Source organism: Triticum urartu, chromosome 7A (genome assembly GCF_056163025.1).
Source record: "Triticum urartu cultivar PI428250 chromosome 7A, HENAU_Tu73, whole genome shotgun sequence".
In the NCBI taxonomy this organism is placed as follows: domain Eukaryota; kingdom Viridiplantae; phylum Streptophyta; class Magnoliopsida; order Poales; family Poaceae; genus Triticum; species Triticum urartu.
In genome coordinates this window covers 530,838,715-530,854,323 of record NC_141879.1, presented here as the reverse complement: position 1 = coordinate 530,854,323, position 15,609 = coordinate 530,838,715, and the positions used below count along the sequence as shown (strand labels likewise).

General features: G+C 49.4%; 1 protein-coding gene across 1 annotated transcript; it reads left to right on the top strand.

Annotated features, from left to right (window-relative positions):
* The first annotated feature begins 13,798 nt into the window (after nucleotides 1-13,798).
* On the top strand, nucleotides 13,799-14,954 carry LOC125520620 (uncharacterized). Its single transcript, XM_048685583.2, has one exon. The coding sequence runs from the start codon at nucleotides 13,886-13,888 to the stop codon at nucleotides 14,534-14,536; it is 651 nt and encodes a 216-aa protein (XP_048541540.1). The 5' UTR covers nucleotides 13,799-13,885; the 3' UTR covers nucleotides 14,537-14,954.
* Nucleotides 14,955-15,609: the final 655 nt, after the last annotated feature.

Here is a 15,609-nt window from a genome sequence, read left to right as displayed (position 1 = left end):
GAGGATGAATGCTGACAGACAGGAGATACGGAGAGTGTTTGACAAACTTAATGAACTGCTATATAAAGAAGAAATGTTATGGCTACAACGCTCGCGGATAATGTGGCTCAAGGAAGGAGATAAGAACACAAATTTTTTCCAGAGCAAGTCAATATGGAGAGCAAGGAAAAATAAAATTAGAGAGCTGCATGATAACAATGGTATTGATTTTAAAGATGAAGATATTATGGGTAACTTGGCCACTTCATATTTAAAAATATCTACACAGCGGACCCGACCCTAAATGTGTCTAGAGTTGTGGACTTGTTTCACACAGTAATTACAGATGCAGATAATGAGAAACTTTGTGCAGAATTTTCAGAGAAGGATATTTCAGACGCTCTTTTTCAGATAGGACCATTGAAGGCGCCGGGTCTGGGTGGGTTTCCAGCGAGATTCTTTCAGCGTAATTGGGATGTGTTGAAGGAACATATTGTCAAGGCAGTAAAGGAGTTTTTCAGTTCAGCTGTGATACCGGAAGGGGTGAATGACACCTCTATTGTCTTAATCCCTAAAGTTGCAAATCCCACAAAACTTTCCCAGTTCAGACCCATTAGCTTATATAACATGATTTATAAGGTGGTGTCTAAGTGTCTAGTGAACAGACTAAGGCCTCTGTTGGATGATATTATCTCACCGGAACAAAGTCTCTTTGTTTCTGGAAGAATGATAACAGATAATGCACTAATTGCTTTTGAGTGCATTCATTATATCAAGCAAGAAAAAGATCCAACAAAAAGCTTCTGTGCATACAAACTAGACCTGTCAAATGATCGGGTAGATTGGAACTTCTTGAGGCAAGTGATGCAAAAGCTGGGTTTTGATCAAGGTAGTCAGAGTCGGGATTCGGAGTCGGATCGGTTTTCCTCAGACAGAGTCGAGTCGTAAGATCGAGTCGTGGAATCGAGGATTCTACTAGATTTGCTCAAATAAGATATTTTGTATGCACACAAGAAATTTATATGGGTTCTATAGAGTTTTGACACTAAATATGGAGCAAAGAACATACACATCAATGCTAGTTGTATTCCACTTCTTTTTATGGCTAACCTACCATGAAGCTCTCATGTATGGAACATATATGAGAGGGAAATATATAGAATATTTAAACCTTCAATGCATGAAATTTACTAATGTTCTTTTTAGAGTGCGTGAATAGTCGATCACTTGTCTATCTGACCTACAATGCTAAACCTTTAAGGGTCTTGCTCTCCTTCTCCAATCAATCTTGAAGCATCTTCCTTTTCACGCCAATTCCATATGTCGACAAGCCTGATTCTCAATTTCGATCTAGGGTTTCTGAGAGCTGGATCAAAGGTGTCTGCGGCTGAGCGTCTGGACTTGGGAGGGGAATAAGGGTCCGTGAGATATATGAAAAGGGGTTTGGATGATGGCATATTATTTTTCTACAACTAAACAAATGGCTTAGATAAGTTAGTAGAATCGCATGTAGTTCATAACATAGTCGGGATTGTACAGTTTTGTACAGGATTCTATGATTTGGATCGCGACTCAACATGGATTCTACCTGATCCGGATTCATAGTGGGATTTGGATCGACATGCTTCCGTAGGGTCGTGAAGTCATAGGATTCTAGCAGTTCAATCGGGATTCTGACTACCTTGGTTTTGATCATCGATGGATTGACAGGATTATGACTTGTGTCACATCATTGAGATATTTAGTAATATTTAATGGAACCCTCTTGGATTCATTTACACCGTCGTGTGGTCTACAACAAGGTGATCCACTCTGCCCTTTCTTGTTGCTGTTTGTTGTTAATGGGATTTCTGCAATCCTACGACAACGTGTGGATGTGGGACTGATAACACCAGTAAAAATGTGCCGGCGTGCCCCCGGCATCTCTCATCTTCTGTTTGCGGATGACACGCTCCTTTTCTTTGAGGCTTCGAGAGCTCAAGCCAAACAATTTAAAGCTTGCCTTGATCTTTATGCAAATGCTACTGGCCAACTTCTTAATTATGATAAATGCTCGATTATGTTTGGAGAAACATGCCTAGTTGATGCACAGGAGGACGTCCGGGAGGTTCTAAATGTTACTGTTGCAGGGTTTGAAGAGAAATACCTAGGGCTGCCAACCCCTAATGGGATAATGACGAAAGACCAGTTTAAAACCTACAAGCACAACTTATGAAAAGATTAGTTCAATGGGGTGATGGGCATCTAGCACAACCAGGCAGGGAAGTTCTAATCAAGTCGGTTGCGGAGGCACTCCCAGTCTTCATCATGGGAGTCTTCAAGTTGCCCTTTTCGGTCTGCGATGATCTCACGGAGATGGTCAGGAATTTTTATTGGGGAGCAACCAAAGGGCACCATAAAACACACTGGAAATCTTGGCAAAAGCTACAGAGACCGAAGAGCAAAGGTGGTGCAGGATTCAGAGATTGCCGCTTGTTTAACCAGGAGTTACTGGCTAGGCAGGCGTGGAGATTGTTGATTCGACCTGAAAGTTTATGTGCAAGACTACTTAAGAGCAAGTACTATCCCAATGGTAAACTTGAGGATACGATTTTCTCAGGAAATGCTTCTTCAACTTGGACTGCAATTAGTCACGGCCTAGATCTTCTTAAGAAAGGACTAATATGGAGAGTAGGGAATGGGAACAACATTAGAATTTGGAGGGACCCTTGGATACCTAGACCTTTCTCCTACAAACCTATATCAATTCAAGGTAATTGCAGATATCGATATGTGTCACAACTGCTACATCGCAATGGTGCATGGAATTATAATTTGCTTCAAGAAGCATTTCTGCCATGCGATGTACAGGAGATTTTGAAAATAAGAGCATCACCTTGGCTCGAGGAAGATGTGCTGGCATGTGGTCCGGCGAAATCTGGAGTCTTTTTCTGTGAAATCATCATATGATTTAGCTTTTGAGGAAACATACAGAGGCACTGCGGAATCGTCAAGTGCTGCTCCAGATGGCCGTCGGGCCTGTTGGAAGCTTATTTGGAAAAACTTTGTGCCACCTACGGTCAAGAACTTTGCATGGTGTGTTGCGGTGAATTCCCTCCCAACATGGCAGAACAAATATAAGCGCAACTTAGAAACGGCTGGGACTTGCCCAATCTGTGAGAGGGAAGATGAAGACACTTTCCATGCTCTCTGTAAGTGTCCTCTTGCAGTTCAGTTGTGGGAATGTATGGCAACCGTTTGGAGACTACCAAAGCGGGAGGAACTGAAGAACACAGGCACTGAATGACTGCTGGAAGTGCTCCATCCACTTTTAGAGATAGAGAGGGGCATGCTACTAATGTCTTTGTGGCAGGTGTGGCACAACCGAAATGAGGTAACAGACAACAAAGAACCACCTCTGATGGAGGCATCGAACCGGTTTCTGATGGGATACTTGGACTCCTTGTTATCACTCAAATATTCAGATGAGGAATTTCTGAAAGGGAAACAAGTTGTCGCATATGATCGTTTGCTTGAACCGCAAGTGATACCAGTTGTAGCTCAAAACATCGTGTGGGTTTTGCCTATGGAGGGTTGGTCAAAGCTCAACATCGATGGCTCTTGGACAGTTGATGGGAAAGCAGGAGCTGGTATGGTTCTCTGAGACAGTAAGGGTCAGATCATATATACATCATGCATGGAGCTGTCTTCCTGCAGGAATGCACTGGAGGCAGAACTAAGCGCATGTATGGAGGGTCTCTCGCTAGCAATTCAGAGAATGGAGCTACCTATTCAGGAAGAGATGGACTCACGGGAGGCCTTGAATATGATCACAAATGATTCAATTGATAGATCAATCTTCTCATCAATGGTGAAGGAAATCAAGATTCTGAGGAATCTTTGTAGTACTACTTTCAATTATGCTCATCGTAGTCAAAATAATGTTAGTGATTTTTGGCAAAGTTTGCTAGAACCACGAGTAGAACAGTAGTTTGGCTTAACTCTGGATTAGCAGAGGTCATTGAACTTTGTAATGCATACTATGGACTTCCCACTTGAGTAATACAAAGTTTCACCCACAAAAAAATAGACATTTGTTGCCAAACATTTAACTAGCAACCCTTTGCTCTTGTCGTTTGCAACCTTGACGCAGGGGCACATCTGGTGAACTAGTTTTCCTCTACAGGGGTCCGGGGCTCGGGGCTTAGGGCAACTCCAACGGCATGCCCTCCCGGATACATCCTGATGTGCATACGCATTGTCCATCATTGGAGGGATACTCAATGGTGTCCCCCTCCACCTTGTCGTGTTCATTTTTTTATCGAACTTAATTTTTGTACTTGATATTCAAATAGTTTGATGATAAATATCACAAGGCAAAAATAATTTGAATGTAAACATTAAAATTCAGACTTAATATTTTTAAATTACTAGTTCAAATTTAAATTCAGTTTATTCAGCTCACATGCTCTATTGGTCTCCAGAAAACACCCACACCCACAAATGCTCCAGTAGATCATCGAGGTACTCGCTGATCCAAAATAAGTGTCGCAGTTTTGAACTAAAGTTATTATTTTGGATGGGGGGAGTATGAGGTTCTCGACTATGAGTCCTCTGATGGGGCTAGAGCATCTCCACTCACCCCCCAACAGCCCCCAGGGCGCCTTTTTTAGCGCCGGTGATGAAAAGTCGGCCCACCTGCGCCCCCAGATTCTCGTTTATCGCCGGTTTGGGCCAAAATTACAACTGGTGAACCCAAGCCAAACCCAGCACACCTGGGGGCACCGACTGAAGCGAAAAGGCACGTGGGCCTGCACCGTCAGCAACACCGGCTGATTTCCCGCCGTTTTCTTCCTCCTTTCCCTCCATTTCCTCATTGTCACCCCCTTCTCCCCCGCCGCTCCCGCCAATCTCTCCCCAGATCCGTCCGCCATGCCGCCGAAGAAGTATGTGGCCCCTCGCCTAGCCACCGATGGCGCCGTCCAGCCAAAGCAGAGGAAGCTGAGGGTGCCGATGACAAGGCCCCCGGGCTTGTCGAACGCCCAGTGGAAGGCCGACGTTGATCGCCAGGAGGCGGTCACCGCCGACCGAATGAACATGCTCATCATGAAGAAGGCCAGGGACACAGCGGTGATGATGGCAGAGCAGGAGGAGGCATCTCGCGTGGGGATGGCGAACCTTCCACCTCAACAGGCCGGCAAGTGCCCACAAGTTGCGTGGGGGAGCTAACAGAGCGTCGCGTCGCCGCCCAGCTTCTCGCCGCCACTGTGGGGGTACGTGCCCTTACCTGGCTACGTCGATGACGACGAGCATGGCGGCTTCAACCCCAACATCACCTCCCCGCATGGCACGGCGCCGCGTGCGTCCCCGTCTGGCTTCAACCACGACTCGCGCACTCCCTCCCCCCGTTCGCCGCCGGCCTCAACACCCAGTACAGCTACTCGCCGTCGACTTACTCAGGTTCTCCTGCGCTGCCTCTACGCCGTGGTGCCCTACCCTTCGCACATGGCTCGGCGACACCGTTCAGCAGCATCGATGCCGACATGGACGAGATCATCGCGAGCGGCTCAGTCGCCACCGCTTCGTGCCCCGGGTTCCACATGCTAGATGAAACTCTGGACGCCACCGTCGACATGGAGGACGAGCTCGATGACGCCGAGAAGGAGGTGGAGGAGGAAGAACCGGCGGAGGTGGAGCCGATGCCCAAAGGGAGGAAGAAGAAGTGGGCGGCCAATGCCAGGCCGGGCGAGCCTCGCGTCAAGTGGACGTCCAAGGAAGACGAGTGCCTCGCCGAAGCATGGAAGACCATCAACATCGACCCGATCACCGGCTCGAATCAAAACGCCTACACGTACTGGAGAAGGATAAAGACGACGTCTGACGAGCGCTAGTTGGTCGACCCCGACTTCGCCAACATCCACATGGACTGCGGCGAGAAGGCCATGGCGAATCACTGGGTGACCATCCAGGCAGATTGCAACAAGTGGCATGGGGTTCAAGAGGAGGTCGCGGCTCGCGCGGAAAGCGGCGCCAACGACCATCGTTCGTTGGCCCAGTTCCTTGCCATGTACTTCACCGACACTTTTTTCTTTGGCTGTGTAGATGGTTCGGATGTTCAACATGTTTCGCCACCACAACGGCGACCAAGAATTCAAGTTCCTTCATGTGTTCACCAGGATCAAGCCCTGCGAGAAATGGCCGGAGGTCCAGCTCGCTCTCGTCAAGGCGAAGGACGCCTACAACCGGGACGCGCTTGCCCCGGCGGCAACAGAAGGGCGTTTTGATGGCAACAAACGAGCCAAGGCAGCGACGGACGTGGCACCCGCTGCCAAAAGGTTGCAATCGTCGATCGAGCAGTGCATCGCCGACGCTGTAACGCCCAGATAATCTTGCTACAGTAATTCCACCCTAATCATGCCACGTCACCTCAATTACTGTTGCTAAACTTACGTTAGTTCAAACCACGTCAAATTCAAATTTAAATTAATGTAAACAACAAAAGTTTTCAAAAGCTGTAACAAAAATGTTCGGGCGGTGCTGAATATTACAAGGGTAATTATAGTAAAGAAAACACAATTTTATAAAATCCTTGAATGCGCTAAAATTAACTAAAACAGAAAAGGAAAAGAAATAAAAGAAAAGGAAAATACAAAAGAGAAAACAAAACAAAACAAGAAAAAGAATAAAAGGCCCCCTTGGCCCACCTGGGCCTCGGCCCAACTGGCCGGCCCACTCAGACCGAGCCACCCCACTACCTAACCCCCCTCTCCCCCCGTGACCTAGCCCACTCCCCACTCGCCCCCTCCCACTCCCGCACGTCTCTCCTTCAACCCCCCCATCGATCCCGATCTGGATCGGGAAAAGGGAGGGCTCAGACGCCGCCGCCTAGGACCACCCTGCCTCCCTGGCGACGCCCGCCGCCGCCGGACCTCCACCCTCATCCTCGCGCCCCCGCCCCCTCTCCTTCAGCGGCGCCCCTCGCCGCGCCTGCCGCGTCTCCCCCGACGTCCTGCGCCCGGTCTCCGTCGTCCGCTGCTGCCCGAAACGCCGCCCGTCGCCGGATCTCCCTCGTCGGACCTCCCCGACCTCCGTCGAGCCGCTGCCATAGCCCCTACGTCCGCGTGGTGAGGGCCACGCCCTCCTCCCTCTCCCTCGCCCCGTGCTCCCCTCCTCCCGTGCGCCACTGCCCGCCACTCCCTCGCGACGCGCGTGCGTGCGCCGGCGCGCACTACGGCGCCCCGCGCGCCTCCCACGCTCTGGCCGTCGAGGCCCGCGCCCATTGTGGCCTCACCCTGGACGCCCGAGGCCGCACCCCCTGCATACTGTTGTTGTTGCTTCGCGCTTGCCTCGCCCGAAGACGCCCGCTCCATCGTCCCATGTCCCCACGTCCCTGTGCCGCCTCCCGCCGCGGCGGTCACCGCTCCGACCGCCTGGCCGGCACCGTGGCCTACGGCCCCGCCTTGCGACACCACCTCCCCTGCTCCGGCCACCTCGGCCATGGCCTCACCCCTCTCCTGGCGTCGCCGCTGGCCGTTGGCCGCGCGTGCCCCGCGGCCTTCAGCCGTTCCTTCCGGCCCCGCCGCTCGCCGGCGCTGGCCGCCCCTCTCCCCGACCCCATCGGCGCCCGCGCGCCCAGCCGGGTGTGCCCTCGTGGCTGCGCCCGAACCCCCCTGTGCCCGTTAAGGCCTGGGCCACTGGACAACGGGGTCCACCCCTAGAACGTTAAAAAAAAGAATTAAGAATTAAAAGATTTAAAAATAATATTATAAAATTAATAAAAAAAATTAATTAATTAGTGAATTAGTTAAATTAATTAACCCTATTTAATTAGTCTAATTAACTAGTTAGTTTAACTGAACCGTAATTAGTTTAGTTTAATCCTAATTAACCTAAACAGAGTATGACAGGTGGGTCCCACTGGACCCACACGTAAGTTTGACCAGTCAATACCTCTTTTGACTGCTGACGTCAGCATGACATCATGCTGATGTCATAAATCCATTTTCGGGTTAAATTAAATAATTATTTAAATTCCAAAAATTAATAAAATCTTTAGAAAATCAAATCTTTTTATCCGTAACTCGGATTAAATCATTTTCAACATGAAAGTTGCTCAAAACGACGAGACGAACCCGGATGCGCAGCCCGTTCGTCTGCCACGCATCCCTAGCATAGCGAACACGCAACTTTCCCCCACCGGCTCCTTTGCCCGAAAACGCGAAACACCGGGGATAATTTCCCGGATGTTCCCCCCTTCACCGGTAACACCTCGTACCGCGTTAGGGCACACATAGCATCACGCTTTGTCATGTCATGCATCGTCATGCATTTGTTTGCATTATATTTATTGTTTCTTCCCCCTCTTCTCTCGCTAGACATCGAGACCGACGCCGCTGCTACCCAGTACGACTACGGTGTTGACGACCCCTCTCTCTTGCTAGAACAACCAGGCAAGCCCCCCCTTGATCACCAGATATCGCCTACTCTCCTCTATACTGCTTGCATTACAGTAGTGTAGCATGTTACTGCTTTCCGTTAATCCTATCCTGATGCATAGCCTGTCATTGTTGCTACAACTGTTGTTACCTTTACCTGCAATCCTAATGCTTAGTATAGGATGCTAGTTTATCATCAGTGGCCCTTCATTCTTGTCCGTCTGCCTTGCTATACTATCGGGCCGTGATCACTCGGGAGGTGATCACGGGTATATACTATATACTTTATATATGATACTTGAGGTGACTAAAGACGGGTCGGCTCGTAGGAGTACCCGCGAGTGATCCACGGATTGGGTCCAAAAGGACGTTTGTCCCGACGGTCCTCTGAGTGGATCTTTGTGGCGAAGCGACAGGGCAGGTTGAGACCACCTAGGAGAGAGGTGGGCCTGGCCCTGGTCGGCGTTCGCGGTTATTTCAAAATAACACATTTGACGAGATCTTGGTATTTGATCTGAGTCTGGCTACTGGCCTATACGCACTAACCATCTACGCGGGGACAGTTATGGGCACTCAACGTCGTGGTATCAGCCGAAGCCTTCGTGACGTCAGCAACTGAGCGGCGCGCGCCGGATTGGACTGGAACGCCTGCTAGGCTAGGTCTGCTTCCGGCCGCCCACGCAACGTGCAGGTGTGCTAAGGGCGATGGGCCCAGACCCCTGGGCGCTTAGGTTTAGACCGGCGTGCTGACCTCTCTGTTGGTCTAGGTGGGGCTGCGACGTGTTGATCTTCCGAGGCCGGGCATGACCTAGGAAAGTGTGTCCGGCCAAATGGGATCGAGTGTGTTGGGTTATGTGGTGCACCCCTGCAGGGAAGTTAATCTATTCGAATAGCCGTGTCCCTCGGTAAAAGGACAACCCGGAGTTGTACCTTGACCTTATGACAACTAGAACTGGATACTTAATAAAACACACCCTTCCAAGTGCCAGATACAACCGGTGATCGCTCTCTCACAGGGCGACGAGGGGAGGATCATCAGTTAGGATTATGCTATGCGATGTTACTTGGTGAACTTACCATCTACTCTCTTCTCCTGCTGCAAGATGGAGGTTACCAGAAGCGTAGTCTTCGAAAGGACTAGCTATCCCCCTCTTATTCCGGTATTCTGCAGTTCAGTCCACATATGATAGTCTTATTCCAGTTGATACCAATGCATACATATGTAGTGTAGCTCCTTGCTTGCGAGTACTTTGGATGGGTACTCACGGTTGCTTTCTCCCTCTTTTCCCCTTTCCCTTCTACCCGATTGCTGCGACCAGACGTTGGAGTCCAGGAGCCAGATGCCACCGTCGACGACTACTACTACTACTCGGGAGGTGCCTACTACTACGTGCAGCCCGCTGACGGCGACCAGGAGTAGTTAGGAGGATCCCAGGCAGGAGGTATGCGCCTCTTTCGATCTGTATCCCTGTTTGTGCTAGTCTTCTTAAGGCAAACTTGTTTAACTTATGTCTGTACTCAGATATTGTTGCTTTCGCTGACTCGTCTATGATCGAGCTCTTGTATTCGAGCCTCGAGGCCCCTGGCTTGTAATATGATGCTTGTATGACTTATTTTATTTGTAGAGTTGTGTTGTGATATCTTCCCGTGAGTCCCTGATCTTGATCGTACACGTTTGCGTGTATGATTAGTGTACGATTGAATCGGGGGCGTCACAGACGCCAAGAGCAATGCCGTCAAGAGAATGGAGAAATCCCATGCGAGGTGGTCGGCGTTGATGACGAAGCAGGACGTCAAGCTCGACCTTCTCAGGACCAACATCACCGCGAAGAAGAGGAACACCGACCTGGCATTCTTGATGGGGGGAGACACGTCGACGATGAACAAGCGGGTGAAGGCGTGGTACTTGGTGGAGCGCGACCTCATCTTGAACCAAATGTCGGGACCGGCGGAGACCACCGCGCCTACGCCGAGCCTGAACACTGAAGTTGTGCCCACGCCGACGCCGAGCTCAAGCACTGAAGTTGTGCCCACGCCGACCCCTAGCCCGAGCATTGAAGCTGCGCACACGCCGACGCCGACCTCGACAGCCCTAAGGCAGAGGAGCCTGCCGTTTGATGAGCTCCATGTCTATTGTTCCTACCTTTTGATCGCCAGACTTTGGCTATGTTCGATCGCTGACCCTATGGCATGATGATCGCCGACCTGTGGCACCGAACTGTGTCGTTCTTTTGGTAGCGGGAATGTGAACTTTGATTTTTTTTATGCGTTTGGGGCCGAAACCTGGGGGCACGGCTGGGAACTCGATCGCGTCTAGGCCGAGAAACCCGCCGGCGCAAACGCCATAAGCCCTTCGCCGGATGCGCTGGGGGCCAAACGGCTGGAGATGCTCTTAGGATCCTTTTCAGTAGCGCACCATGCAGTACAGTTACTGCCGATCCACATATTATCCACACTACAACATCGTACATTATTGCAGAGGATTTCACAGAATCTCAACCCCCTCTTCTGATGCATCTCAAGAATTCTACAAAACTTTTAGCACCGGGCAAATTCTCAAACTGCCCGGAATGGAAACTACCTGAACAGGTGATACATACACACGGCCCGTGTGAGCAATCAAATTGCCCCGTTGGACGATGTCAGCAGTGACATAACACGAGCTACCAGCCTAGGCCGACGACGCGATCTCTGCGGTGCAGCAGCCCTGCTGCTCTAGGCACCCGTGCTCGTTTCCTTCCGTGGCTGCCGCCGCCCGACGTCGACGTTGATCGGGTTTCAGGCAGACACGGAGAGGTCGACCCGAGTGGGTGGCTGGATCGGCTTCGCATGTGACCGTAGACTTTGCGTACTCATTGGCCCTTCCAAGTTGAGCATCAAGAGAACGACACAAAGCTGCTGATAAGCTCATGCGTGTATGGTATGATAAGTTGATACAGCCTTTTTCCTGAAAAACGAGGAGGAGATCGCTTATCACCCGACCTCTCTTGCTCTCTGCTTTTGTGAGCAAGTTGTCGGCGCGGCCGGGAGCCAGAGAGCTCTGGAGATGTTTGGTGGGGTCCAATGGCGGAGCCAGAATTTAAATATAAAAGAGACCGAATACGTATATTGATCTAATCTCGTTGATAATTACTCGTCGCTCCTACTAAAATTGTCGATCGTTGAGGGAAGGAGGCCCCTGCTCGTCCCCCTGGCTCGGCCCATAGTGACGTCGTGGGGTAAAATACATGAGAATCTACATAAGTATCATTTTCCAAAAACAGTGGTATGTTGGTATCTGGCTCACTGGCTGCATGCATCTAGAAGTTGTTTCGTGCATATTCTAACAGCAACCACTGGACCGCCAGGGGAATCTTACAATGTGAAAGTCTTGATTCTATCCAGGGACATTTCTCTGGCGGCTGTGAGAGCATCTCTAGTGGATAGTGTAAATTTGGACGTGTATATCTTCATATACACGTCCATATACACCTTGCTAAATTATACACCTCCTAGTTTTTCAATGAAACGTGTAAATTAGGACGTGCATATTAGAAACGCGATGGCGACCTGGGGGCGAGCTCCTCCGATCCTTCCTTCGGGCGGGCGCGGAACGAAGCAGCGGTCTTCTTTTCGCGAGCTCACGAGCGTGGCTTGCTCGTGCATATTTCCACGCCTTGTACCGTCGTGGCCTGGGCGTGGATGTTTACACGCCCTTTTACACGAGTCGCTGGGAGCAGTTTTTCAGCTCACATCGTGTATATTTTCTATACACGTCCATATAGATGATCCACTAGAGATGCTCTGACAAGTTCTTCGTGATCTTCCCGTGGCAAATTTAACAATTTTGACCTATGGATGAAATCATTTCACAAAATGAACCGCCCCTAAATTTTTTTCACTCAGATGATCTTTTTTAGTGGTGCCCGACACGAAGGCGCCACACTGCACTGTGCAGCGCCTGACTGACAGGCGTTGTACGCCTCGCCAGCGTCGCGCCCGTGTAAACCGAAAATTACTAAATCAGTGTGCAACGCCTGAGAGTTAGGCACCACACTATACAGTGTAGCGCTTAACTTCTAGGCGTTGCATTAGTGGTTGCACTAGTGGCGCCTAACTCTTAGGCTCTGCACATTAACTTATTAATTTTTAGGCAGTCCGGGGTGTGACGCCGGCCAGACGTGTAGCTTCTGTCAGTCAGGCGTTGCACAGTATAGTGTGACGCCTTCGTGTCGGACGCCACTTAAAAAGATCAGCTGAGTGAATTTTTTTTAGAAACAGTTTATTTTGTGAAATGATTTCATCCACAGATCAAAATTGTCAAATTTGCCTCTCCCCATCGACTTCTCTTCATGCATGTGCGTGCGTTGGGAGGGAACGCTGGCCGTTTCATGCCGACATCATCATGTAGAGAACAAACAGTTGTACTTGATGTCTAGATGATCCAGAACAATTATTAGAATTTCAGCTAATACTCGGCGGGTACCAAAATGTTTGTAATCTCGACATTTCAGCCTGGATTCAAACTAATTTGAAATAAAATTAAAATTAGGTTAAATTTCATTCAAATTCAATGTGTTTTGATAGATTGAAATCCGAAATAATTGTCAAAGTCCAAATTGTCTCTCCTCCCCCCACCCACATCTCTCGGCGAATGACGGAGGACAAGTCAAAACAAATTCTACACATTCATTTCAAGAATGGATCACACATATTCCCATTTTAACACCATGAATATGCATGTCTAGTCATCTTTGTGTAACTCATAATCTGCTTGAAATTCATCTGGCCAGTGGCGGAGCTTCCTTAGGGCCAACCTGGGCCATGGCCCCCCCTGTTTGTGTAGTTTTCTTATATTATTAGCACATAATTAGACAGAAATGATGGTGTTTTGCCCAATCTTTGGTTGAATAGCCCCTCCTACATGGATTAGCCCCTCCTATAATTCTGATCAAGCTCCGCCGCTGCATCTGGCTATGTTAATTAATCACAACAAAATAATTAATGAGAACGTCTGTCACAAACGAGAACTTACTAGCTGCAAAAAGGTGAGACCGAAATTTAATGGCACTGCAATTGGCTGCATTTCACAATCACCTTTTGCCCATGCAGATTTCAACTCTACTTTCATGATTTCTCCCGAACACCATCACGTGCTTAAGATTGTGAGCCTATCACCGCGTCTACCACTTGACACAAAGGGTTCTGAACTGGCCAATTCCATCAAATATTTATGTCAAAATTTGTAATCCCTTTAGGTGCATCACCTGGCCACACCACAAGTTATATTCATCAAGTTGCACACCACCTTTTCGCCACATTTTGTGGACAGTATCGTGCATGGACGCACGCATCTTTCCTTTGGCTCCTTTGAACCTCTATAAATAGCCGTGGATTTCGAAGCTTCTTATCACAGAACCAATCGTGAGCATCAGCTTGTAAGATCACAACTAAGACACACACACACACTACACGGCAAGAAACACCAGGAGGTAGGGCAATCCGATCCGGTTATGGCGCCCAGCAGAGAGGCGTGTGCGATCGCCATGGCCGTGGCAGCCCCGTTCATCGCAATGGCAAGCAACATCGGCACCGACAACGTTGAGAAGCGGCGCAGGACCTCGTCCGACATGCTCCAGCGCACCGTCTCCGACGTCTCCTTCCAGCTCCACCACCACGGCCCCGCCAAGGAGGAGGAAGAGGCGGCGGCGGAGGCGGAGATGAAGCTGCTCCACCCGGTCTCCGAGGTGGAGGACGCCAAGTGCGAGTGCTGCGGCATGTCGGAGGAGTGCACGCCGGAGTACATCCGCGGCGTGCGCGGCCGGTTCTCGGGGCGGTGGGTCTGCGGGCTGTGCGCCGAGGCCGTGAATGAGGAGGCCGAGAAGAACGGAGGGTCGCTGGAGGAGGCGCTCCGGACGCACATGGGCGTGTGCAAGAGGTTCAACGGCTTTGGGAGGACGTACCCGGTGCTGTTCCAGGCGGAGGCCATGAGGGAGATCCTGAGGAAGCGGTCCAAGCTCGGGCCGAGGTCCAGGACCGGCATCAACCCCCGGGAGGTCAGGGAAACCGCCTCCAAGGCGAAGGCGAAGGGTTCAGCCGGCGCCGGCGGCATCGCACGCAGCTCCAGCTGCATGCCGTTCATCACCGACGAGTTCAGCGACTAGACGGAGCTGGTTGATTCGCTGGCTAACTTTGAGCATGACAAGGTGCTTAGCTAGAAGGATAGTTTTAAGCCTTCTTGTTGCATGTTTTCGCCATCTTTTTGGGCCAAGGGTGCATACTTCACACGCCTTTAGGGTGTTTTTTTGGTTGCACCTCCAGCTTATCTAGATAGAACCTTGAGCATCGTCGTGGCAACACCTTAAGTCTTAAGCTTGTACTCCCTCCGTTCTGAATTACTTGTCTTAGATTTGTCTAGATACGGAGGTATCTAGCACTAAAATGAGTCTAAATATATCCGTATCTAGACAAATCCAAGACAAATAATTCAGAACGGAGGGAGTATGCTGGTTAGTCAGCGGTCATGTTCTGTTTTTCCAAGTTCAAGTATAAATTGGATTTGGTGGTTGGACAGCCTTAAAATTTGGTGCGCTGATCTTCGGTGTGGTTTAGAAGTTCTTATTTGTTTTGGAACGGGGCTTCTGTTTGGTTCTCTTGTGGCGTAGTTTCGTTGGAAGGAGCATAAAAGATCAGCCCCTTCTTCCATTGATTCCATGCAAGTTTTATGCGTGCATGTGCATGGACAGTGGAGTATGTATGTGTTGAACCGACTAGTAAACTAGTCTTTATCTTGTCATCGTAAGAGAAATGCAATGAAATCAACTGTGATTAACTGCTTGTGTGTTTGGTCATTAATTAATTTGAGTTTCTATGTTGAAAAATGTGGCCAGGGCCTGACGCTGTTGTGTTTAATTGTTTGCCTGGTGTTTAACTTCAGAAAATGGAAGTGAAGAAGAACCAAGTCCAATCATCTCCACGAACTCTCTGTTATTCTTTTCCTTTTCAAAAAAGTACATTTTCGTTCAATGGATATATCGAGGTGATACAACTGCACCGAGTGAATGTTGGGCCTGTGAATAGCATGATCCACACAATCAACACGTCCAACACAACTAAAAAGAACATATTATTTTACATCAATATTAAAAAATGTTCATGTGAAAACCTTCCTAGCCATATGCTTCAGCCGGGTAGACACCATCAAGTATAAATTGGATTTGGTGGTTGGACAACCTTA

What these genes read in the sequence shown, in the direction of transcription:
- LOC125520620 (XM_048685583.2), top strand. Translation starts at nt 13,886, where the DNA reads ATGGCGCCCAGCAGAGAGGCGTGTGCGATCGCCATGGCCGTGGCAGCC.